This window comes from Haliaeetus leucocephalus, unplaced genomic scaffold (genome assembly GCF_000737465.1).
Source record: "Haliaeetus leucocephalus isolate CR32 unplaced genomic scaffold, Haliaeetus_leucocephalus-4.0 Scaffold339, whole genome shotgun sequence".
NCBI classification, from domain to species: domain Eukaryota; kingdom Metazoa; phylum Chordata; class Aves; order Accipitriformes; family Accipitridae; genus Haliaeetus; species Haliaeetus leucocephalus.
This window is the reverse complement of record NW_010972775.1, coordinates 981323-1004644: the sequence shown is the minus strand read 5'-3', so window position 1 is coordinate 1004644 and position 23322 is coordinate 981323. Positions and strand designations below refer to the sequence as shown.

Here is a 23322-nt window from a genome sequence, read left to right as displayed (position 1 = left end):
CCCCCCCATTTCACCTCAGTGAGGGGACGAAGTGCGGCCGGGGGTCCCGCCGCTGCCTGGCCAGGGGGGCCGCCGGTTCTGCCTGGCGGAGGAAGGTGTGTGGAGGGGGCTCCGAGCCCGGGAGGAGGCTGGGGCCTGGCCCCGGTCGCTCCTCGCCGCGTCCCCCAGCTCTCCTGGCCCATCGTTGCACCGCCGGGGCCGCGAGGGGAACGTGGCCCGGGGCTCTTGGAGCGGCGCCCGGTAAAAACCGGTATCCCGGGTGCTGGGGAGTGATCCTGGGACCGAGGCCTCGGTTCTCACCCCGGCTGTCGCCCACCGGGTGTAGGTCCCCGGGGACAAGGGAGAAGAACCCCGGGGAGGGGGCGGGGGGGCATCGAGGGAGGCCGCCCGAGGTGCGGGGACCTGGGGACACACGCACAGAGGGCTCCGTCCGTGTCTCGTCCTCCTTTCCTTGACCTCCCGCCTCTCTCCTGACAGCGCCGCCGGGGACCGGCCGTTCCCCTCCAGCATCCTCGGCGGTGGCTCCGCTCCAGCAGCCAACACACGGGATTGAAATGACCTTGAAAGCCGGGAACAAGGGCAGCTCGCCGGATCCCGCCCGGGCTCGCTCTGGCCAAGGCTGCCCAGCCACAAGTGCCTCCCTCCGGCTCTGATCCTCGGGCTTTTGTTGGTTTTTTTTGGGGGGGGGAAGGTGAAATCCCTGGCTCGCTCTCTCCTGCCTCCGCCGCGTGCTTCCCCCTCGCTTTCGCCGGCAGCAGTGGGGAAGGGATCCAGTGAAAATCAAACGCCGTCGGAGGGGCTCGTGCCAGACCGTTTCCAGACCGGATCCCAGCACTGTGTAAGGGAAGGGAGATGCCGATCCAGGGGGAGGGAGAAGCACAGGGCTTCACCCAGCAAAGCCACAGCCCAGGAGGAGAGCTGGGGGTCAGGGGGAGCCTGCGTGGGCAGGGAGGGGGGTGTCAGCCCCGTTACCGTGGGCAGGGCGTCAGCAGGTTGCCGGCAACGTTTTCCCTTTGCCGGCAACTCCTGCGCCTGCCTGCTCTGCCTCCTCTCGGGGGCTCTGCGCTCTGACTGTTCTTGCTCCACTTGTAGTTTGGGACACTTGGGATGGTGATTTTCCTGCAGAAGCAGCTTCCTGCTGAAAAAATTCCTTGAGGAGGGTGATGGCCTGAGCTGCTAGAAAGTGTTTTCCTCCCTGCGCTGGTGCTGGAAGCAGCTCTTGGCAGGGAGACCTCCCCGTCAGCTGTGCCTGGAGCCCAACCTTATCTTATCCCGTGCTCCCGAACCCCAGATCTCCATCCCTGCTGCATCTGGGAGCAGGGATGGACCGAGATCTGGAGACGGGTGATGAAACAGCCACTGCGATGTCTCCACTGGGGCTGACGATGCTCCTCACAGCCCTCAGACCCTCCCTGGAGCAGCCTGATGCCAGCATTGCGTCCAGGGACCATCTGATCCAGGAGTTGTCCCTGGCAGTGACCGTAAGAGAGAGAAAACTGGGACAGGACCAAGTCCTTTTCAGTCTCTGGCCCTTCTTGTTTTAGGGGATTTCTGTGTGTTTGGTGACCCCGGGGGGGTTTCTTGGTGCCCTTGCTTCGAGCAAGGGGTGCCTCTCCCCGTCCCTTGCACGGTGCCTCTTGGTGTCAGCCCTGGTTAGGGCTAAATCTACTTGCCCGGATTAAGTGGCGCAACTGCTTGGGGATTTAAAGGATGACGTGGGGGAAGCCAGAGCAGGCTGAGCTCCATCGAGGAAGGCTCCAGAGCAGGTCAGAGCCCCTTTTCCAGCATGGGGGCAGGGGGGATGAAGGCTTTGGTGCCTCCGTGATAGGAGTTTTGGCTTCAGGGCAGCATGGCATCACCTGGCAGAGGGTGTTTGTGGTGCAGGGCTGCCTGTCCTGAAGGTGCGGGGTGTCTGAGGCCTTTTGGTGTGATTGTCAAGGGATGTTATTTTGGTGCTTCTTGTCGGTAGAATCTCCATTCCCTTCCAGACACATCCTTTGACCTGAGCTTCTCCTAAAAATTCCCCACAACTGTTCATCCCATCCCCACAATGCTTGGGCTTTGGGGCTATATGGGCAGCTCGTTTACTTTGCAAACGCCGGTTGCGGGGACTCAGGAGCTGGTTCCCAGCCTGGTCCTAACTGCATGGCACTGGTGACTTGCGTTCTGTTTTTCTGCAGCCCTGCGTTTGTGCTGCATCTTGAGGGAGCATTCCCTGTGCCTCCAGCTGGGATTCAGCCTGGCTCCATTGCATCGGGACAGTGTTTTGGTCAGGCCCCCAAGGCTGCAGGGACACAGGGACTTACGCAGCTTTGATTCTCAGACTGTTTGGGCATGGCTGTTGGGGTGCAGCACCCCTGTCCTGGCTCTCACTGAGACTGTGGGGGATTATTTAGATGGGTTTCCCTTCAGATGAGCCCCTAGGAGTGGGAGCTAGGGAAGTACAGGCAGCGAAAGAGCCCCTCTCTGTAGGTAGGAAGCAGTTTGGTATGGCTTCTCCGCCTGGGCTCTGCTGCACCTCCAGGCATCATCCCTGCGGGCACTGGGATGCGCTCCAGCTCCACGCTCGTCCTGCCTGCTGGCACCTGTCCTGCCTGCTGCTGTCCTGCCAGTCCCCCACCTGCTCTGGCATCACCCCCTGCCCATTGAGCCGTGCTCTTTTCCCTTGAATAATTTCCTCTCTGTAGGTCCAGTGGCTGTTTGCCGGCTCTGCCGTGCTGCCACAGACCATGGATCGCTGTTCCGGCATTGGTCCCCTGGGATAGTGATTCGCTTTGGCTCCCCATGCCAGAAGCACCGTGGCATGGCAATCTCCAGTTGCGGTTTGCTGAGGGCGGAAGCGTCACCTTTCTGGCCCGCCGGTTGATAACCTTCCCCGGGTGGCACTGGGAGTGTGTTTACTTTACCTGTTGTGGCTGATAAGCGCCTCTGATAAAACTCATGATAGTAAATAACAGGCTTCAACAAGAGGGGAGCAATTAAAGGAGGGAGGTGGTGCCCTCGGCAGGGGCTCTGCCCTGGGAAGATGGTGTTTTGCTGACCCAGAGGAGCAGACCCTGGCCCTCACTGGCTGAAGTCTCCATCACCCCAGGGAGTTTCGTAGAGCTGCGATTTTTCCCATCCCAACCTCCATCTCTTGGGGAGGAGAGGCTCTGCTTTGGAGGGTGTTACCTGAGGCAGCGGGGAGGGAGCTGCTGCTCCTTGGCCACTTGGTTGCAAGTGCTGGGGAGCTCCTGGCAGGAAATGCCCTTTTTTTCTCCTGTGACGTGAGAAATCACAGAAATATTCTTGCTGTCCTTGAGCGGCAGAGATACTGACGTCTCTGTGCACACTGGGATTGAAGGGAATGGATTTATGGCTCCAAAACGCATCTCCCCCCTCTTTCCCTTCCCCCGGGGGCTAACAGGCTTCTCTTTGCAGCGCCAAGCCGATGCATGAAAAAGCAGCTCCCCTGAAGAGCCCTGAGCCCATGCATGGCCGTGAGAAACTGGAGGCATCCCACAAGGAGAAGAGTTTGGATTCCCTCGATGGCAGGTAAGGGGCAGCATCCTGGGGTCTACGGTCGAGTCTTTGCTCTTTTTTGCCTCCTGTTGCGACCTCCTGCAGTGTCCCTGCTGCCTCCAAGCCCCTAAATGCAGCTCGCCAGCTATGGGTGGGCACAGAGGGTCCTCTCTTTATTTTCCCTTTCGAATACTGGGTCTATAAAAGCAGGGAGGGGAGAGGGGTTTGGGGAAGGGGACCGGTATTCCCGCTGCTGAGGTTGTTGGGAGGACTTCCCTGTCTGTGGTTTCTCCCTTCATCTGCCTGCGTGATGGGTGTGGATGGATGCCCTTGTGCGTGGCCGAAGACGAGTCCGTCCTTCTGCCTGGGCACGTTCCCAAATTCCCATTTGTGCTTTCCCTGGGGAAACCTTGACCTGGCTGAAGCTGCCCGTTACCAGCTCCTAACCTGTCCCAGGCTACTGCTGGGGGCAGCTCTGGGCTGCTTCCCCCAGTGCTGGGGTGTGTTTTGGGTACCGGCACCCTGGTGCTGCTGCCTCCACTGGCTCACTATAAGCCTGATGCCAGACAGAGATCAGCCTTCTCCTGCAGCTGTTATTTAACCTCAGCAATGCCCAGTGCTACAATAAATCACAGAGACATCCGAAATGTGGCTGCCTGGGGTCTGTCTGCAGTCCTCTACATCTTACTGTGTCTCTTCTTGCAGCACATGTGTTTTAGGGAGCGGGTGAGAGACCTGGGGTTCTTCACTTACCTGATGATGATGATTATGATTATTATTATATTTTTCCTTCCAGCCTCCACCTGAATGAAGCCCTGAAGGATGAAGACATCAAGAAATGCCACCGCGAAGTGGTAAGTCTTTGGCTTCATGAGCAAATGGGCTGGTTCGTTGTAGCCTGACCCCGGCCATTTGCCAGGGCGGAGCCTGCCTGGGGTCTCAAACGTGGGCTGCGGGAGCCAGAGGAGAAGCCACAGCGGCTTCTGGTGTAGGGCAGAGGCTCCCGCCTGCATTTTCAGGGGAGTCGATGATGGTTTCCTGTGGCCTCTGATCTGCCTTGCAAACACTTTGGGGATTTTCCTTCCAGAGCAAAGGAGAAAGTGGAAATCTTGACTGCAAGCAGCTCGGTTCCTGTCCGTTTGAACCTTTTTGTTCAAATCATGCCTGAAGTAGAGCTTTTCGGTCTGTCTAAACAAGAGATGCTTTGGAAGAGGAAGGGGCGGAGGGAGGAGGCATTTTCCCTTTCCCTGTGAAAAAGATGGAGGAGAAGAACATTTTGCTGATTATTCAGAGGCATCTGGGAGGCTTACTAGATGGCAATGGGTTTGTGCTGGGGCCAGGGGGTGTTTCTTGACCTATGGATCAAAGACAGCCTGGGGTTGGCTCAGAGGTGATGCCACAGTCCCACCATGTCCCTCCATAACCCCTTGTGTCCCTCTGAAACGCTCCCAGCGGCACCCCCACCATCCCGCCGTCTCTCCCAGGGGTGGTGTCTGAGCTGACCCCAGGTGATGCTGAGCCTTGATCCTCTTACGGCCCAGCTCATCCGGTGACAAGGTGCACGGAACAAAGGTGACCTTGTCACCACGGGCAGGAGGGCTCTGCCTGCAGTGCTGCCTGCAAACCAGCCTTGCTGCCCTGGGGCCCTTCGAGCTGTGCTGGACTTCTCCACGTCCTCACAAAGCATCTTGTCCCTTGGATTTCAGGGGACAGCTGTCACCGCTGCAGGGACAGTCGCATCCCTGGGGAGCACCCCGAGGCCTGGGGCGCTGCCTCCTCCAGGGCAGGGGGTGCAAATCTGCCTGCGCTGCCTTACAGGACTAACTGAGTGGATTTAATGCAAAGTGCTGAACTGCTTTGGAGCCTTTAACTTACATACAGATTTATTTAAGGGCGAACCTGCCGAGCCTCCTGCCGCGGCTGCTGGCAGGCTTTGAAGAGGCACCGGGAATATAAATAGCTGGATGGCGCGGCGCGATGGGTGCAAAGCAAGTGTTGTCACTGTGCCCCGAATAACGGAAGAGCTCGAGGAGGAGGAGAGAAACAGCTGGGCAAAATAAATTGCCTGCAGATGAGCCCAGGACAAAACGGGCTCCTTGCAGAGGCTCAGGAGCCTCCTTAGATATTAGGGGATATGTTTATCTGGGAGGATGGCACAACGTTTGCTGGGTGCTGGATCATCTGACCCTCCTCTAGCCCTTCGGGTCCGCCGTACCCAGCCTGGTGGGACCCTGCTGCATTGGTCCCGGGTGCGGGGAGAGGGAGATTTTTTTTGCAGGAGGGTGTTTTTCTGGGTCTCCTCTTCAGCAAGGTCACTAGATAACTTTGTTCTGCTTTATTTTCAGGCCGCTAGCAAGTACAACTCCCAGTACCACAAGCTGTTCAAGGACATCCCGACAGAGGAGAGCGTGCTGAAAGGTGGGTGGCATGGCAAGGGACGGGTATGGGGGTAGCAGGATCTGGCACATAGTCTGCCATGCCCCTCTCTCTGCCTTGCAGTTTGCTCATGTGCGCTCCAGAGAGACATCCTCATCCAGGGAAGGCTTTACATCTCCCCCAACTGGCTCTGCTTCTACGCAAACCTTTTTGGGAAGGACATCAAGGTAACACGGAGACCAGCTCACCCTGGTCCCTTAGAGCTTGTAGCCCAGGCTATGCTGCAGCTTATCCCCTCGTACATCCAAATACCACCAAAATCATAATTAAAAGCCTCCGATGTGAAGGGGAGCATGGTTGTGCCTCCCCCTCTGATCACCTGCGGCACCTGCCTGGGGAAACCAAATATTGGTTTGGTTTAAAATTCCCTGATGCAAAACCTCCTACAAGCCGCAACAGTGTTTGAAGGAAGATCAAAGGTTTTGGGGGGGACGGGGGGGGGAGATTTGAATCTCTCTTGGCTTTTCTTTTTGATTTACAGTCTGATGTTTCCCTGTTAGTCTTGTGGCTGACGGGGATCTTGGGGAGAGACGACTTCCTTTAAAACTGGGCTGAAGAACTGAATTATTTATATCAGCCACTTTAAACAAATAGCTGATAGAAATACGGGGTTTCAATGAAGTTATCCTGCCATAAATTATATCCTGCCTTAGTTTTAACCCTCTGTGGGCTTGTAGAGGGGGCTTTCATGATGGGTTTTAAGGAGACTTGCTGGACAATGCTTTCCTCATGTCCTCGCTGTTCTGATTGAGTAGAAACCACCTCCCAGCCAAGATTAACGTGGCGGGGATGCTGTGACCTTTAATAAAAACCCAGCTGTCTCTGGGAAATGCTGAATCCCCGCGTCGCCACTCGGCTTGAGGCATAATTACGATGCGTGTTATATTTCTGCCTTGCGAAAGAAACTCACTGAGCTCACACCATGCCCGTCCCTGCCCGTCCCCATGTCTTTTTGCCCTGCAGGTCGTGATCCCGGTGGTCTCCGTACAGCTGATAAAAAAGCACAAGACGGCTCGGCTGCTGCCCAATGGCTTGGCCATCACCACCAACGCCAGCAGAAAGGTAACGGTGACGCTTGGAGCATTGGTACCCAGCCTCACCACAGCCAGGGGATGCCCTGGTCCAAGCTGGCTGCGATTTGAGAGCAGGGAATGAAGTGATTCCCATCCCTGGCTGAAAGTGTGGGCCGGTTGGGAAGTGAGCGCTGCTCTCTGTGCTGGCAGCCAGCCAGGGCAAACACCACAGCTTTGCTTTTGTTTCTGAATTTCACTTTGTTTTTGAGCGAAGCAAAGCCCGAGTAGAACTCGGTCGAGCCTGACAAATCCCTGCCAGGCTCGAATAAAACCTTTAAACTCCTTAAACGCAAGCAGGGGAAGGGTTTGGGCTGGCGTTCAACCTGGGCTGGCAGAAAACTTCGTTAAGGGGCTGAATTTCCAGCTTTTAAATCACGTTGGGTGTTGTCGGCTGCAACGAGCTGACGTAGTCCTGCTCGGTGCATCCGAGTCCTCGTCTGGCCGACTGCTGCTGGCAGCAGCGTGCATTGCAGATCCCCTGACAGGGAGGGGGTTATTCCTGCAGGATTTTAGCAGGGGGTGGCACAAGGCAGGATTTGGGCATTCAAAGCGATCTGCTCTGCACATTGCGTGGACTCTGCATCGGGCAAGGCAAGCGTTGCCCCGTGTCCTCTTGTGCCGATCCGTGGGGATGTTTTCTGTTGCTCCTGGCCCCATTTGCTGCCACATCCCTCTGGGCTAAGCACGGGAGGCCCCATGGGAACAGCAGCTGAGTGAAACTGGCCCCAAAAAAATCTGGTCCAGGTTTTAGCAGGCTGCAAAAATAACAGCAAGTAAACTCTGCAGGGAGATGCCTGTGGGGGGGATGTGGCTCCTGAAGGAGGGGAGATTCAAGGGCAGGATGTCTCTGCCTGTTCCCTGCCTGTGAAGAACCAGACTCGGGACGGGGGGAAATCTCTCCCAGCAGCTTCTCTTTTTCTCTTGCAGTACATCTTTGTGTCCCTCATCTCCCGCGACAGCGTCTACGATGTCCTGAGGAGAGTCTGCACGCACCTGCAGGTACCCTCTACCCCGCATCTGACAGCATTTTGATGGCTGCAGGGCTCTGTGCTCTCCCCTTGGGCTGCATTTTGGGGAGCAGAGCTCTTCACCACCGCCTCCAAGGCTTCAGACTGCTCCCAAAGTCCTCCCTGGTGCCCTGCTGCCTCTTCCCAGCGTCCTCGCTCCACAGCAAGGGACAGGAAGAGGGGCAGGAGCTATGCCCCGGGCGCATCCTGTCCCTGTGAGCTGCCGCTGGCCTTTTCTGGGTCATGGATGACGGAGGCAGAGCCCGGAGTTTCTGTTCTTTCCCAGGGCGTGTATGTGAATTATTTATAATCTGGTAGTAATACTAGTTCTGCCACTCTGCACATCACCGCCTTTTCCCCAGATCTGAAGTTTTAAGGGGAGGAAAAATGGTGCAAAGTCAAAAAAAAATTTGAATTAAAAAGTCTGAGGGGTGAAGACCTCCATCAGCCCTCGAGCTGGAGAGGAGGATTGTGGGGACCTCTTCTTCTCCCTGCCTTTGAAGCACATGGGAAGTGGTGCCGGAGCCCTTCCCCATCCAGAAGGGTGTCTGCCGGCTGTGCTGGGGCAGCGATTTGGGTGACTCAGACCCATTGCCAAACTGGGGAATTTATTCTTTGAAATGTGCTGGGCTCTGCCTAGATATTCCTGGTTTTTTTCCCCCGATGGTTTATCCCCTCTGCCAGGAGCCGAGGCCAGTGCAGAAGCCCTCAGCTCAGCCACAGCCCCATAGGGTTTTTGGTGATGGGAAGCAGCGATGCAGTGCCCCATTCTCTCTGGATGCTCTTCTTTGTCTCCAGAATCCCCGTGCTTGCAAGTTTTAAACAGCTGCTCTTCCTAGACTCACTAGAAAAGTCAAAATTCAATTTTCTGGCTCAGGTTGAAGCAGGCAGAGGCAGCACCATAACGCCTGATTTTTTCTCCCCTCCAGGTTTCGAGTAAGAAGAGCTTGAGTTTGAAGGAGCTGACAGAGGAGCCTGATGCCGTGTCGCTGGTGAGGGTCAGGGCGGCTCTGGGAGAGGGAAGGACGGCCATGAACTCGCGCTGTGGGCAGGAGAGCATCCGCCTGGCCCCCTTGGTGGGTTTAACGCCTTCCCGGCATGCTGAGATTCGGCTGGCAGCCACTTGCAGGGCACAGAGTCAGTTTTCTCCCCTCGCTGCTGACAAAGGTTGTGCGAGGATGCGGCCGTTGCCTTCGTAGCTCGTCCTCTGGGATCCTCATACCCCAACTTGTCAGAAACGGATGGGTCAAGAGGACGATTCGGACAGCCTGTGGCTGAGCGCAAACTGATGACTCGGCTGGTTGGTCTTGGGGGTCTGTTTATAGACAGAAAATCTTCAGAGCGATGCGGAAAATGCTGCCATACTGCTCCTGCCAGCTGATACTCTTTGCAGCCGCGAACACAGATAACAGGCTGGAAATGTGATTGAATTGTCCAAAAACCTGTGGCATGAGTGGGACGGCTCATAGCCGGGAGACTGGAGAGGGAAAAGCCTGCCAAACTGTGGCTTGACTGAGGGAGCACGAGGGGCCGCATCCTGCTGCCTTTGGAGCATGGCAGGGCTCAGCTCTGCCCGCAATGGCTGCGTCCCTGGCCGGCAGGATGTGTCCTCTCCATGAAATGTGGATGGCCCATCCCTGTCTCTGCTCCGTCATGAAGGCATTGGTGCTGCAGCTGTGCTGGGCTGTACGGGGACACTGAGCAGGGTGTCCTCCATGGGCTGGTGGCCTTGTGCATCAGGCTGGGTGCAGGAGGTGACAATTGGGGTGGCCCTTGTGGGCCAGTGGCCTCACACACTGGACCAGGAGGTGACAAATGGGATGTCCCCCGTGGTCTGGTGGCATCCCAAGGGTTGAAGGCACTTTTCAAGGGCTGAATCGGGAGCGATGCAGGCTGGTGGTGTCTCCCAGTCCTTCTGAGGGCTGTAGCCTTTCAGCAGCTCCAGCCCCGCGGACTCTCCGGCGGGGGAACCCCTCTCTGTGCCGGCTGCTGCCCTGCTCAATTCGGTGCCTTTCCGGGGTGCGCTGGGACCAGTATGCTGAGCCACAGGGTGGGCAAGTGGGTCTTGGAGGATGATGGGTGACCGTGCTGAGCTTCAAACAAAGGGGTGAAGGAGGTAGGAATTGGTATTTGGGGCAGGTGTGGGGTGCGTGGTCAGGTCCTTCCTATGGCAGCAGGAGCCTATGTCCCCACGGGCCCATTGTGGAGGACCAGCTTCCCTTTTGGATGTGCTGGTGCTCGACGGAGATGCTGTAAGGTTCCAGGCTGAATCTGGCCCCACTGTGTCCTCGGCGCTGCCAGTTTCACGGGAGAAAGTGCTGCCGGTGGCTTGGCTCACCCAGGGCTGTTCCCGCAGGAGGTGATTGTCCCCGAGGGCAAGTGGAGGAAGGTGTCACCCGCCTCGCTGTCACTGTCGCTGCCAGATGCCGACTACCAGTGCATCCACCGGACCTCTGTCAGCAGCCTGAGCGCCAAGGAGAGCTCCTTCACCTCCGAGGAGCCTCTGGTTTCGGGTGAGGGCTGCATCTGACCCAGGGACGCGGGTTTGTGCCCTGCCTTGCACATGGTGCTGGGTGTAAACCTCCATAAATACATGTTCATCCATCCTCTGCGCTCGTGGAGGGGATTTCTGCCTTGCAGACGAACAGGGTTGAGGCTGGGAGTCGGTGATGGGGTCCTGGGGATGGGGTCTCCTGGCTGTGGGGTCTGAGCCCTCGGCGTGCACCTGTAATGCCTGTGCAGGCAGTGTTAGCCCACGAGGGAGGAGTATGTGATGCTTGAAGGCTCCCAGTTGCCGGAGGAGCACGAGCATCTGCCCAGTGTTGCCGTGCTGCTGACTCTGGACTTGTATTTCAGAAAGTGCAATAAACACTGAGGAGGAGCTGGAGGTGGAGCAGAGCTGTGTGGCGGAGCTGAGACCCTCTGACTACCAGCTCCTGAAGATCTTCATTGTGCTGTAAGTGTGCTGAGGGCGGCCGTGGCGTGGGGAAGTATAGGGGGTACGCTGGGAACCTCCATCTCAACCACCAGCCGCTGAGCGCTTGCACTTTTTCCTCTGCTCCCAGCATCTGCCTCCTGGTTGTGTCCTCCTCGTACCTGGCGTTTCGCATCTTCCGTCTGGAGCAGCAGCTCTGCTCTCTGAACCGGGACTACCTCTCCCGCGGGCCCAGGAGGTGAGGGACCGTCGGGGACACTTTGGGGCAGGTTGGTCACACCGCGAGCGGACAACCTGAGGGATGTGGTCCAAGGAGCAACAGCTCCGCTCCACGATGTGTCCCAGGGGTGCTTTGTCCCTTATCCGGTGCCTGCTGTTGGGATGGCTGATGGCAGACCTCAAAGTGCCATCCCCATGCAGTAGATGATCCCATCAACTGCTGGTTTGAGCGACCAGGGAAAGCTCTGCTGTCCCTGAGACTTTCAGCCCTTGGGAAAAGGTTTCCTTGCAGGTTTGGGGCTGGTTCCTTGGTTGTAGGAAGCACCAGGGCATCTTGGTGGAGCTGGGCTGTGCCCTGTGGCTAACGGGACCACAGGCATCGGCAAGGGATGGACAGGTGTTGTGGTTTAGCCCCAGCTGGCAACTAAGCACCATGCAGCCGCTCTATTGCTTCCCCTCCTCAACTGGACAGGGGAGAGAAAATAAAACAAAAGGCTTGTGGGTTGAGCTAAGGACAGGGAGAGATCACTCAACCAATTACCGTGACGGGCAAAACAGACTCGCCTTGGGGAAAATTAACTCAATTTATTGCCAATCAAACCAGAGTAAGGTAATGAGAAATAAAACCAAATCTCAAAACACCTTACCCCCACCCCTCCCTTCTTCCCGGGCACAACTTCACTCCCAGATTCTCTACCAAGCCCCCCAGTGGCACAGGGGGACAGGGAATGGGGGTTGGGGTCAGTTCATCACACGTTGTCTCTGCTGCTACTTCCTCCTCAGGGGCAGGACTCATCACACTCATCCCCTGCTCCAGCGTGGGGTCCCTCCCATGGCAGACAGTTCTCGATGAACTTCTCCAGCGTGGGTCCTTTCCACGTGCTGCAGTCCTTCAGGAGCACACTGCTCCAGCATGGGTCCCCCGCAGGGTCACAAGTCCTGCCGGAAAATCTGCTCCGTGGGCTCCTCTCTCCACGGGGCCACAGGTCCTGCCAGGAGCCTGCTCCAGCACAGACTTCCCACGGGGTCACAGCCTCCTTCAGGCATCCCCCTGCTCCGGCGTGGGGTCGTTCCCGGGCTGCGGGTGGATATCTGCTCCACTGCGGACCTCCCTGGGCTGCAGGGGGACAGCCTGCCTCACCATGGTCTTCACCACGGGCTGCAGGGGAATCTCTGCTCCAGCACCTGGAGCACCTCCTCCTCCTCCTTCTCCTCCTCCTTCACTGACCTGGGGGTCTGCAGGGTTGTTTCTCTTACATATTCTCACTTGTCTCTCCAGCTGCTGTTGCGCAGCAGTTTTTCCCCCCTTATTAAATATGTTATCCCAGAGGCACTACCACTGTTGCTGATGGGCTCAGCCTTGGCCAGCGGTGGGTCCATCTTAGAGCCGGCTGGCATTGGCTCTGTTGGACACCGGGGAAGTTTCTAGCAGCTTCTCACACAAGCCATCCCTGTAGCCCCTCTGCTGCCAAAACCTTGCCATGCAAACCCAATACAACAGGAGTGGGTTCCCTTGGGTTGGGGACAGCGGGGGTTCTCCCTCCTCGTGCCTGTGGGGCCTGGGCACTGGGCTGGGGTACTGTGCCTCTGCAGCCACTCGCCCCGTCTTACCCTGCTCTCTGCTTGCAGGTGACCGTTACCCCCAGCGCTGGCTGAGGACGGACGCTGAGATGGTGGTACCCTGTGTACGGATCCCAGTGCTGTATCCTCCCAGCCATGGCTGTTGCACGTGGTCCGGCTTTCCCTTGGCCGGTGAAATGGGACCAAGTATCTTCTCTCTTCCCAGCGGGACCACTCGGCCAGCTCATGGCCACTGGTGCCAACTCCCCGTCCCACTGGAAACCCATTTTCTCCCCGGGACGCTGCTGGACTGTAGCACCGGACGAGAGCTCGGTAGCACCGGACGATGGCTTGGGACTGCTGAGGGGTTGGACCTCCCCTTAGGACTTGCTGCTAAAACGGGTGCCGGTTTTTATTCCAGACTTGGGGTTTTCTTGTTAAAAGATGACCTTAGGCTCACCAGGAACCCCCAAAAATGTGGATGAATTGCTGCTGCTGCTCTGGGTGAAGCCCGAGCAGCGGCTCTGGGCTGAACCTGCCTGTTTGTCCCCCTCTCGGTATCCCCGGGGCCACGGGTGGAGGAATGGCCCCAACCCTGGGAGTCTGCAGGGATGGGGAGAAAGGGGCCACCAGCCCTGTGGGGCATCATCTATCCCAGCACCCGAGGGTGGGGGTACAATCTAGGGTCCCCCCAGCTCTGCTGGGCTCTGTACTGGCCCCCAGCCCTTTTTTCCTGGAGTACTGGGCCATCTCTGGGTGCGTGTATGTGTGTGTGTGTCCCCTGCAAAGCACTTTAGGGTCCCCTATACCAGGTGTCCTGCGCCTGGCAATGGTGCTGGACCAAGGCTTCGTTAGCCCCGCTCACCTCTTTAAGATGTCCCAAAAGGAGCCTGTGGCTGGCACGAGTGAACGTCCCAGATCGCAGCGTGTGTGTGCCCTGGTTCGTGTTAACCTCATTGCCGCGTGGAGCTGAGTGCGACAGGATTTGTCCCGCAGCCTCCCCTGGGAGCACGCTGGGGCGGCAGGTGATACCTGTGCGATTCCTTTTCTTTTTCTTTCCTATTTTTTTGGAACTACAAGTGCTGATGGGGCCAAATCCCCACACCCTGGGGAAGAGCTTGCTGCTCGCTCCAGGCTTGGAACGGCTTTTAAATGAAAATAAAACCAGGATTTTCTAGCACATCGCTGTCTGCTGCCAGCATCCTTGCGGTGGTGCCGGGCTGCGAGCCCTGAAACGGGGTACCCCAGAATCTGTGCTGTCCTGGTGCCCCTTCGCTGGCTGCATCCTCAGGACGTGGATTATGTGGGGACAGCCCTGTCCTCGTGTGGGCTTGGGGATGGGTGGCATCGCCTTGTCCTCCCTTTGGGCCAGCGCTGGTGGAGGTGGGGCTGTTTAGCCCCCAATATCCCACCCTGCAGGGCAAGGCTGGAGGGGTGCCGCATGGGCCAGCGCGCCGGTGGGTGCTCAGCATTGTTTCTCCACACCAGGGAATCCTGCGTGTCACCCTGTGTGTCACCCTGGCCGTGCCAGGCGGCGGGGGGGGGGAATACCAGGCTGGGGTGCAGCCCTGGCTGGGGCGGGTGGGACTAGGGTGGCTTTTGGGGGACACCCCAGGGCCAGGCATGCTCCGGGCATAGGGGACAGGGAGGTTTTTTTCACTAGATGGCAGCAGACACTGCGGGATGTGACACTCAAGCTGGTGGCAGGGCCACCCTGGGGACAGTGGATGCCTGGGGAGGGTGCTGACCTGCAGCCCCGTCCTGCTGGGGTGGACAGGGTGAGCTTTCCTCTTCCTCCTCCTCTCTGAGCATCCGCAACCCAAATCCTCCCCCCGCCAGCCTGGCCCATGGAGCGAAACACATGAAAATGGGTGAAATGCATGAAAATGGCCCAACTTGAAAGCCACAGTGGAGGTGGCATTGGCTAAATGGGGACGGGGGTGGTGTCACCCTGGGGTGCTGAGGGGGTGGTCTGTGGTTTGGCCACGTTATTGGCCAAACTATTGAGGCTGCTTCAAAGCTCTGGTGTTATGGGGCTGTTGGAGCCTTTGACTTTGTGGGTGACCCGGTGGATGAAAGGCACCATCCCGCTGCCACCCCATCCCTGCTGGGGACTTGCCCAGCTCACTGTGCCAGTGCAGCCGCCAAAACGGGTTTGGGGTTGTTTTTTCAAAAAACAAGTTGGTGCTCAATGGGTTCAACCTCACAGTGGGGCTTATGGTCCCAAAAATTAGGTTTAGGATTGGGGCTTTTTTGGTCTTGCGTGCCCAGCCTGGTGTGTTTTTGGGTGCTCCGCAGCACCCAATACAAACCAGGTGCGTGGGGTCCCTCCCTTGTCCTCGTGCCGAGCCCGGACCAGGCATGTGACAGTGGCGACGGCCACCTCGGCTCCTCTCAGGGCTCTTTGGTTAAAGCCGGCAGTGGGACCACTCATGGGTGCAGTCGGCTGAACTGGAAGAGGTTTGGAGGAGCCCAGGGGTGAGACCCCCACTGTGGTTTGGGGGGGGTTCCCTGCTGCTAGGAGCTGGTTGCAGGGCTCCGGTTTTGTTTTCCGGCCAGTGTTTGCCTGCCTGGTCAGCGTGTGTTAGCTCTCCCGCCGACACCCTGCTTGAGCTTATTTGCTTTTCTTTGTGTAAAGAAATGCCACGTAAAAGCCTTGGGTGCAGGAAACGTCCTGGGTGCTCACCTTGCTGGCTCCAGCAGCCCTGCCCTGTCCCTTGGGGATGAGGAACGCGGGGCGCCCGCCGAATGAGCACAGCCCCTGCCCTCAAGTCCCCCCCAATGCTCCCCCACTCACACCCACCACCCTGCCTTCCTACCTCCTCTCTACCTGCGCTCCTCCCCAGCCCAAATCAACCCCTAAAAATAGGACTAGGAGATTAAATCAGTTTGTGTGGCTGCCTCGCTATTGCGGAAGGCGTGGCGGAGTTGTCCCCAGGCTCGCTGGATCTCTAAGGCCAATTTCCGTTTGGGTTCACCCACTGCGGGGCACAGAGTGGCCGAGAAGCCGCTGCAAGACCTGAGGCTCTGCCCGCGAATCGCAGCCATTGTGGCCACGATACCATTGCACAACAAGAAACCGTGGGGCAGCAGGAGCCGCTGCTTGTTAGCGGGTACCTATACAATAGATGGGATGATGCTGACAAGCGCACACTTTGGTTTTGAATTTTATTCTGGACCCGGGAGTGGCAGTGACGTTGCTCCGGCAAAGCCCCGTGGAGTCCAAAGTGAATCCCCTTCAGCGAGCGGCTCAATCCCGTTTCAACCATCTCTTGGGTTTTCAGCTCCAGCTGAGCAGGGGAAGGGGTTTTCCAGGGAGGGCTGGTGCTGAAGAGATGCCCTGGCCCGCCGGCTGCTCCCCCGTCCAGGCAGCATAGGAAGGAGGGGAACGACCCCAACCCTCGTTTTGCCCCGCTGCTGCTTGTACGTGTTTGCTTGGGTGTTTTGAAAGAGCCTGGGCTGTGGCTACTTACCCTTTTTCTTAGCAACAAGGGAAGTTTAAGCCCTTCCTACAGTTCATCACCTTGGTGCTGTGCTACTACGCACACCAGTGGGGCTGGGCTGGCAATATGATGGGTGAAGAGCTCCGGGTTAAAAATAATCCTTCCTCCTTTTCTTTTTCGAGGCTTGTATTTAACCTGGATTTCCCTGATTCAGTTGGTGTGCCGGAGTGTGGTTGCTCTGCTAGACACCACCTGAGCAACCTGCTCTTTGCTTCTCATATGATTAGAGATTATTCCTTACCCTGCAACGACATCTCATTTTAATTTTTATTTTCCCCAGTGCTGAGCCTGTCTTTTAACGAGAAGATGTGCTCTGAGATCCCAGCCATCATCCAGCACAGGAGGAAAGGTGTTTCGATCAGAAGTGTATTAAGGACTTCTTGGGCTTCAAGGAGACTGCAGTTATCTTTGGCTTTTATACCTCAAACTCTGTCCTTTTGTTCTCCCTGGTGGTTTTTTTTTTATCTCAAGTAACAGAACTGGTTTTGTTCTAGAGGAAGCAGCGACAGCCTTGGACGCTCTGAGTGCAGCAAACGCTAACAAGGGTTGGGGAGCACTGACGAACCCTCCCCGAATGGAGACGACCTAAAATCGTAATGAAAAAAAAAATACTTCAAAGAGTGAGTGTCGCTTTTCATCTCAATTAAGTTTCCTTTCCTAGGATTGGGTTTCTCAGCTTCCTATTAATCTTCCAGCAGTTCAGAGTCAGGTTTTAATTTGTAATAAGAGCAAGCAGGGGTGGGGGACAGAAAAAAAGAAAAAAAAGCTACCGCTGTACAGCCTAGGAGCACCTATCTGAAGAAAACAGATTTTCTTTTTACCCCGTTCTTTAATCGTAGCATTTCTTTTGGAGTCTTGTCTTTTGACATCGACATCTCAGTGTCAGGTTTTCAGGGGTGAAAAATCCTTGCTGCTAAATCCTAGACTGCTGAAATACCACTAGCTGGAGGCACAAATTCGAAATAGCCATGAGAAAGCATTTGGAGGCTTGGTTTTAAAGGGCATTTGCTAAACCTGGCTTGGAAGGGCAATGCCTATAGCCAATTAAAGCCACCTAATGAGGGCGTGTTGCCTGCTGAGCAAAGGTGAAGTCTCTTTAGCAACCCATTTTGCCACACAAATCAGTGTGAAAATTCACCATGGAGAGGAGGATTTCTTTGAAAGCAAAGTGACTTTTCTGGTTAGAAGTTCAAAGGCCAGTAATGTCCAGAGGGGACTAAGGCTTTTCCAGGAGGGAACAGGGTGTTTGGGGGGGGTGTAGCCATGCTGGAGGGGTTACATTCTTCTTCTTTGGGACAATCCTGCGCATGGGCATCTCCCTCAGGCACTGGGGGTGCTGCCTCACAGACGGGGAAGGCAGTTTTTGGGGGGGCCGGAGCTGCAGTTCGATCACTTCTGTGCCAGTTTCGTGATGAGAGCTTTCCACTCCGATCTCTTCTGCGTGATGTAGGAGGGGGTGAGGAGCTGCAGCAAAGGCTCCGGCCGGCCCCTAAAGTATCCCTGACACAGAGCCTCTGCGTTGCAGATCACGTACATCCCACAGTCATAGCTGTTCTGCTGGGCAGGCGCCTTCTCCTCCATGAAGGTTGCTTTGCCCCCTCTTTTGCCCAAGAAAGCCTCCAGCTTCCCCGCCACTTGCTTGGCATGGAGAGAGTTGCATTTACTGTGGGAATCGTAATGGGCGAAGCACTTTTTGTCCCTGAAATAAACCAGTAAGCTCCAGTGGGTGCCCCCAGCGACCTGGTTGGAGTTATCATTGATAGGCAAGAACACCAGCTCTTTGTGGAGAAGGTCCAGTGGTTGAAGGAATATGGCTATTTCTTCCTGACTAAGGGCACATTTAATGAACTGAGCCACTTCGGGGCTGATAAAACAAACCTGATCGCTAAATTCTTGGAACTGGTGGTTGGTGAAGTACTCGAAGGCAAACCCGATGATGTGATCGTTAAGCCAGTTTGGGGGCTCCAGCAAGGCAACATCCGACTGCCTCAGCAAACTGTCCATGTAGCTGAGAACAACAGGGTCCATCCTGCATGGGTCGGGGCTGCAGCACTCCAGCAAACTTCAAAAGCTGAAACATAGGAAGGGAAAATGAATTAAGGAATTAGATCACACCTGGGACAAGATACAGCACAACAAACACCTCGAGTTCCTTCTCAGCAAGCAGTGAGCAGAAGCCCAGGGTTCCCTGAAGGCTATTATTTGAAGGACCAGCGTTTGAACCATCTGCCAGATGAGCAGACGGAGGACACGCAGCTCCTCATCTGCAGCCTGTGACGGGTTGAGCCGGGCTCTTCTGCTGCTCTAGGAGCAGTGCATGGCTCCAATTAGATAAATGTTTCATCGTTATGATCTTAACCTCAAAGCAAAGTGATTTCCAGGCAGTTCCTGCTCGGGAACTGCAGGCACGCCTTCAGTTCTGTGCTTTGCACAGAAACCATACGTGATCTAGGAGAAGTCGGTTGGTGTTTTGGCGTTTCAGTGTTTCACCTGCACAGTGACAATCACTGTAATGCTTTGCATCACTGGTGTTCCTTAAATAAAAGCCTTTTCGGGGCTGTCTGACAGGCATATGATCCCTTTCACCTAGCAGATCGTGCCACAGCTCCGTGCCAGACAGATGACCCGTTCCAGGAAAACCTGCTCGCCCACTAGCACAGGAGGCAAGGCGGTGATGAGTAAGGAGAAACAAAGAAAAACAAGATCACAAACAAACCAGTTCCCTACGATGGGAATCTTTAGGACAACTGTCTACCTAGCCAGTAGAAATTTCAATAACTCAAGTACCACCGAAGCTGGATGGTCCGCAAAATACTTATTGTTTTATAGCTCAGGTTTTAACTGGCCAAAATGTTGCTCACAAAAGGAGAAAGCACTTGTGGGTACGCTGAGGGGTGAAGATCCCTGCAGGATTCCGCTGGTGATGTCCACCTGTGAACAGAAGTGCCTGGTCATGCTGACCTACTCTTCCAATCTTTTACTCTGTTATTTGTCCAGGCTACATTCTTCCCTCTTAATCTGTGCCTGCTTTCCACAAATAGAGGCTGCTTATTCTTAAAAAGGCGCTGGGAAATTCAAGTAGACTGTAGCACCTTGTTCTCCCCACCCATGTGTTTGAGGACTTCAACAGGTCTTCCAGGCAAGACTTCTACTGACTCCTTTCCGTTTATCAGGTTATCCACGTATCCACTAATTCTGATCTTTCTACTGGTCGTATAATTCCTTTTCAGAAGCTGCTGCATTTGCTGCCTTCGCGTCCCAGGGGGATTAAAGTGTGTTTTAAGAAAGAGGTTGCACAGCACACTAGGAGGTGCTACTCAGTAAACAACAAGAAATACTCGCTGGCACCAGACTAGAGTTTGGGAGGAGATCTTCCGAAGAGAAACTGTTGATTTAAACCCCCTATATCTGCCCCGGTTTTCCCCTTGCTCTCACATCCTCCGGCCCGGGCTCCTCCGCTGCTGCAATGCACCATCAGTCCCCGACACTTCTCTCCTTGCCAGGACAGGGCTAGAAATGCCACAGCTGGGGACAGTGGTGACTTGGAGCTGGTCTGGCCTTACCCTTTCCTCATCTGTGCCAAACGCAGCATGAAAACATCTTAGGATTTCTTAAAGCACTGTGTGAAAACTAATACTGATAAGATCATTTTAATATGATTCACTATAAATAAGACACAAATTCTCCATTATGATAGGGGGGAATAATAAAAAAAATAATCGCGTTGTTTACATGTTAGGAAGAAGTAGATTTGTGCTTCTTATTGCAATGTGAATCATGAAAAAGTCCTTCCTTGTCAGGCATGCATAAATTAAGAGAGATTTATCTCTAAAAAATCTTGGCAAGGTCACATCGCATGTGACTTGTAAGTAACAGAATGGATGAAGCATGCTGTATGTGTAATACGTCGGAAGGAAGGGCCGAGGTTGTGTACCTGGGGCTTGAAAAAGCTAATAACTATTTATGTATCGCTGATAGATCCAAGAGATGCCAAGCAGCAAGAGTCACTGAAAAGGAAGGGGAGCAGTCACTGTTATTTATACTGAGCCAAACACAATGGTATTTGGACACGCTTCCTATGTTAATGAACTCAAACTATTTCCAAGTTTGTGGAGCAAATCCTTTGCAACAGCCTGCAGTATAAGAACAAAACAAAAAATCCAAACTAAGTCCCAGCAACTCCGTAGCATGCCTGAATATAGTCTTGTTTAAAGAGCCGGACATCCTGTGAGCCTAGAAGTGACCAGTTTGCAGTTTTAACAGGGTCACTGCTGCAACACTTTTTGCATGTGCCCATACAATGCCCCAAATTTTCCTTTACTGGGTGTTTTTCTGCTTCATCTTCTCCTACAGATGCACAAAATACAGCAAATAGCTTTCCACTCAAGTCCAAATGGGATTACGGGCTAGGGAAGGAAGCATGCGTCCTGTATTCTGTTAATTTTCCACTCCGCAGAAACATCATTTGGGGTTTTTTTCAGTCAAGGGGAAAAAAAAAAAAAAAAAAAAGACATTTGGCAGCTTCCTACAGTCAGGAAGGGAGAACGGTTATAGCAAATGCTTAATTGCCACTAGCTACTACTTTTAATATTATTGCCATCTGGTATTTGTGAAACTCCTTGTGAGTTCTGCAAGGATGACTCACTGTGTGCAGCGCACAGCTTAAAGGAAAACCCTTTGTAGGCTCGGATGCCTTTCAGAGCCACTTAAGGTAAGTGGCGAGGACCGAAAAAGCGTAGTGGAGCTGTGAAAAGCCATCAGAGAGATGGTTTCGTTTGGGAGAACCTCCCCATTAAAGCTAAAGATGAATCCGCAGAGAAGCTGGGGTGTGGATCTGAGCACCTTTGACGTTAAGGGATGTTGAAATGCAATTGCAGATCGCAAGCAGCTCTGCTCAGACACAGCCAGGATTTGCTTCCTGAAGGCTCAGGCACACTCTGTTCAGAAGTTTTCATAAAGATAGGAATAAATACTGACGCAGGCCTGGAACATTTGTCGTAGATTGCCAACAAGAGTCTTGCTCATTCATTTTATTTGCATATTAGTAGTTGGAATTTGTGTAAACTCTCTGTAATCCTCGGCTTCTCGGAGGGATATTCATCTGCCCCGTTTCGAGCACTAAGATGAGGACACCGGGGAGAGAAAAAAGAGCACTTCAATAAAAATGTCATCAAGCCAGCCAAGATGAAACCACCCATTTCGTTTATAGATTTGAGAACGGTGCCGTCTTGCATCAATATGGCAAGAAGTCAAGTTTCTTTCATCTGTAAGTTATAACAATTTAACAAATAAGCTGCCATTGTTAGTGCAAGTTTGATTCAGAAACTGATGGGACTCCTTCGTGTCCAGGATGCAAGGCAAAGCCTGTGTTTTGTAATACTTGACAAAAAACCCCAAACCTATTATTTTCACAACATTAAAGACGACTACCTTCTACATGTAATTGTTGCCTTGCGCTCTGAAGGCAGCACTTGAGAGCCAGGGAATGAAACTCCCTAGTAATTGAGTGTAAATAGGCAGCGATGGAGGAAAGAGAGCTTAAATTAAGGATGAATCAGATTCCTAAAGTCTATTTCAACAAATTAAAGGTGCTAAGAACATCCAGAGTGAATATTTTAAGGTGCCACGTCACTAAACTCCTACCAAAACTAAAGAATATGGGGGTAAATACAAAAAGCCACCTGAAAGGCAAATTATTCAGACTTTACCGGGGAAGAGCAAGAGGGATAGAGATTTTCAGCAGCTTGGCTGAGGACTTTGGAACGATCAAGAGTAAAAGGCCCCACGATTTAACCCCCAGACCATTCCCTTTTACTGGATGTATAGTTTTTAGACACTGTGTCAGTGCTCTTAATAGCGGTTGTTGTTAATGGTAGTAAGATCTGACAAGGAACATCGATTTCTATTTATCACCATGAGCTGGCCTGTACTTACCTGTCTCCTAACAGCCAGAGAAGAAACTCAAGGAAAATTAAATTAAGCCAGAAAAGGAGTGTACTCGTATACTCTTTTGTTAAAGATAAACAATCTCTTTGTAGGCTATTGATTATAATTCCTGGATGATACGAGAACAGAGCCTTTGTGGGTTCAATAGGCCCTGAATGAAAACATTCATAATCTCTGTACGCACAATGCCCAAACCTTTCTGTTCCTGACAAACTCCCCGAACCAGACATATGCAGCCGCTCTACGCAACCGAACTCCAGAACCTTGCTTTGTTTCACAACACCTCACAGGACACTAAACTAGAAGCCGGAGGAACTACACCAAACACTACTAAATAAAATACTGTTTTGCTCCCCAGGACGGGGCTGGCCAAAGCATGAAGTTTAACAGGGAAAAACCACCAGCGACCTGAACGCCTGAGAAGGAGAGATGCCACTGAGGCTCCCCTAGAAGTAACGACGGGAAACCCGTCAGCTTGGTTCGTCAAAACGGCGTTAAACCAGACGTCGACGGATGGCATTCACCTGCTTTGGGAAAGAGTTTGTTCAAGAGAGCAGCGGGAAGCGCTGGGAGGGAATATCATTTGCCCAAAAGATCTAAAGGTCGCGGGAATCCGGTCACAGGAAGGAATTACAGTCGGAGGAACGGATTCGGGTTGTTGTTGCTCTGCGGAGACGTGACCCACGGCACCCGGCCGGAGGAGCGACGTGATGGACCCCCGGCTTTGGGATCCGAGGATGGGAGCAGCCCCCCGGGAAGAGCTCGCTCGTCCCGCTGCTGCTTCTATGGAAATAAATGAGAATTCAGTAGAGAGGAGAGGGGAGGGTTTGCCCGGGCCGGCACCGGGACCGGGGTCGGGGTGAAGGCCGGGACTGGGGGCAGCCGGTCGCACCGCTCCCTACGAGCCCACCCAGGCCGAGCTGGTGCCCGGGCAGCCCCAGCTCGATCCCCCGGTGCCGGCTCCGCGGCTCCAACTTTAACGATTTTAACCATTTTCCCCCCCCGTCCTCAAAACTCCCGTTAGAAGCCTCCGGACCCGGTGGAGGCCGGTACGGACCCCCCCCCAGCGGCCCACCGGGCCCGGGAAACCACGGCCGGGGCCCTACGCGACACCGCGGTTGCCGTGGCAACGCCGGGCCGGG

At 54.5% G+C, this 23322-nt stretch overlaps 2 protein-coding genes across 5 annotated transcripts; one reads left to right on the top strand and one right to left on the bottom strand.

Annotated features, from left to right (window-relative positions):
- Positions 1-517: 517 nt before the first annotated feature.
- Positions 518-12958, top strand: GRAMD2 (GRAM domain containing 2). 4 transcript variants are annotated; one of them, XM_010571566.1, is made up of 12 exons: positions 518-838; positions 3421-3534; positions 4298-4355; positions 5847-5919; positions 6001-6104; positions 6901-6999; positions 7938-8009; positions 8947-9093; positions 10374-10530; positions 10874-10973; positions 11083-11190; positions 12801-12958. In XM_010571566.1, exons 2-12 carry the CDS (start codon positions 3431-3433, stop codon positions 12802-12804), a joined length of 1026 nt encoding a protein of 341 aa, XP_010569868.1. In that variant the 5' UTR covers positions 518-838; positions 3421-3430; the 3' UTR covers positions 12805-12958. The 4 variants fall into 4 exon arrangements, with proteins under 4 accessions (XP_010569868.1, XP_010569867.1, XP_010569869.1 ...); XM_010571565.1 differs by lacking the exon at positions 518-838 and having other exon boundaries at positions 967-3534; XM_010571567.1 differs by lacking the exons at positions 518-838; positions 12801-12958 and having other exon boundaries at positions 967-3534; positions 8947-9009; positions 11083-11196.
- Positions 12959-16041: 3083 nt separating this feature from the next.
- On the bottom strand, positions 16042-22959 carry SENP8 (SUMO/sentrin specific peptidase family member 8). Its single transcript, XM_010571564.1, has 2 exons — positions 22589-22959; positions 16042-18305 (listed from the first exon to the last, which is right to left on the bottom strand). Exon 2 carries the CDS (start codon positions 18260-18262, stop codon positions 17624-17626), a length of 639 nt encoding a protein of 212 aa, XP_010569866.1. The 5' UTR covers positions 18263-18305; positions 22589-22959; the 3' UTR covers positions 16042-17623.
- Between the last annotated feature and the right edge of the window lie 363 nt (positions 22960-23322).

Excerpts from the sequence above, each read along its gene's own strand:
- GRAMD2 (XM_010571566.1), top strand. The coding sequence starts at position 3,431 with ATGCATGAAAAAGCAGCTCCCCTGAAGAGCCCTGAGCCCATGCATGGC. Across the intron at positions 4,356-5,846 it reads AGAAATGCCACCGCGAAGTG|GCCGCTAGCAAGTACAACTC; the intron begins GTAAGTCTTTGG and ends CTTTATTTTCAG. Across the intron at positions 7,000-7,937 it reads CCACCAACGCCAGCAGAAAG|TACATCTTTGTGTCCCTCAT; the intron begins GTAACGGTGACG and ends TTTCTCTTGCAG.
- SENP8 (XM_010571564.1), bottom strand. The coding sequence starts at position 18,262 with ATGGACCCTGTTGTTCTCAGCTACATGGACAGTTTGCTGAGGCAGTCG.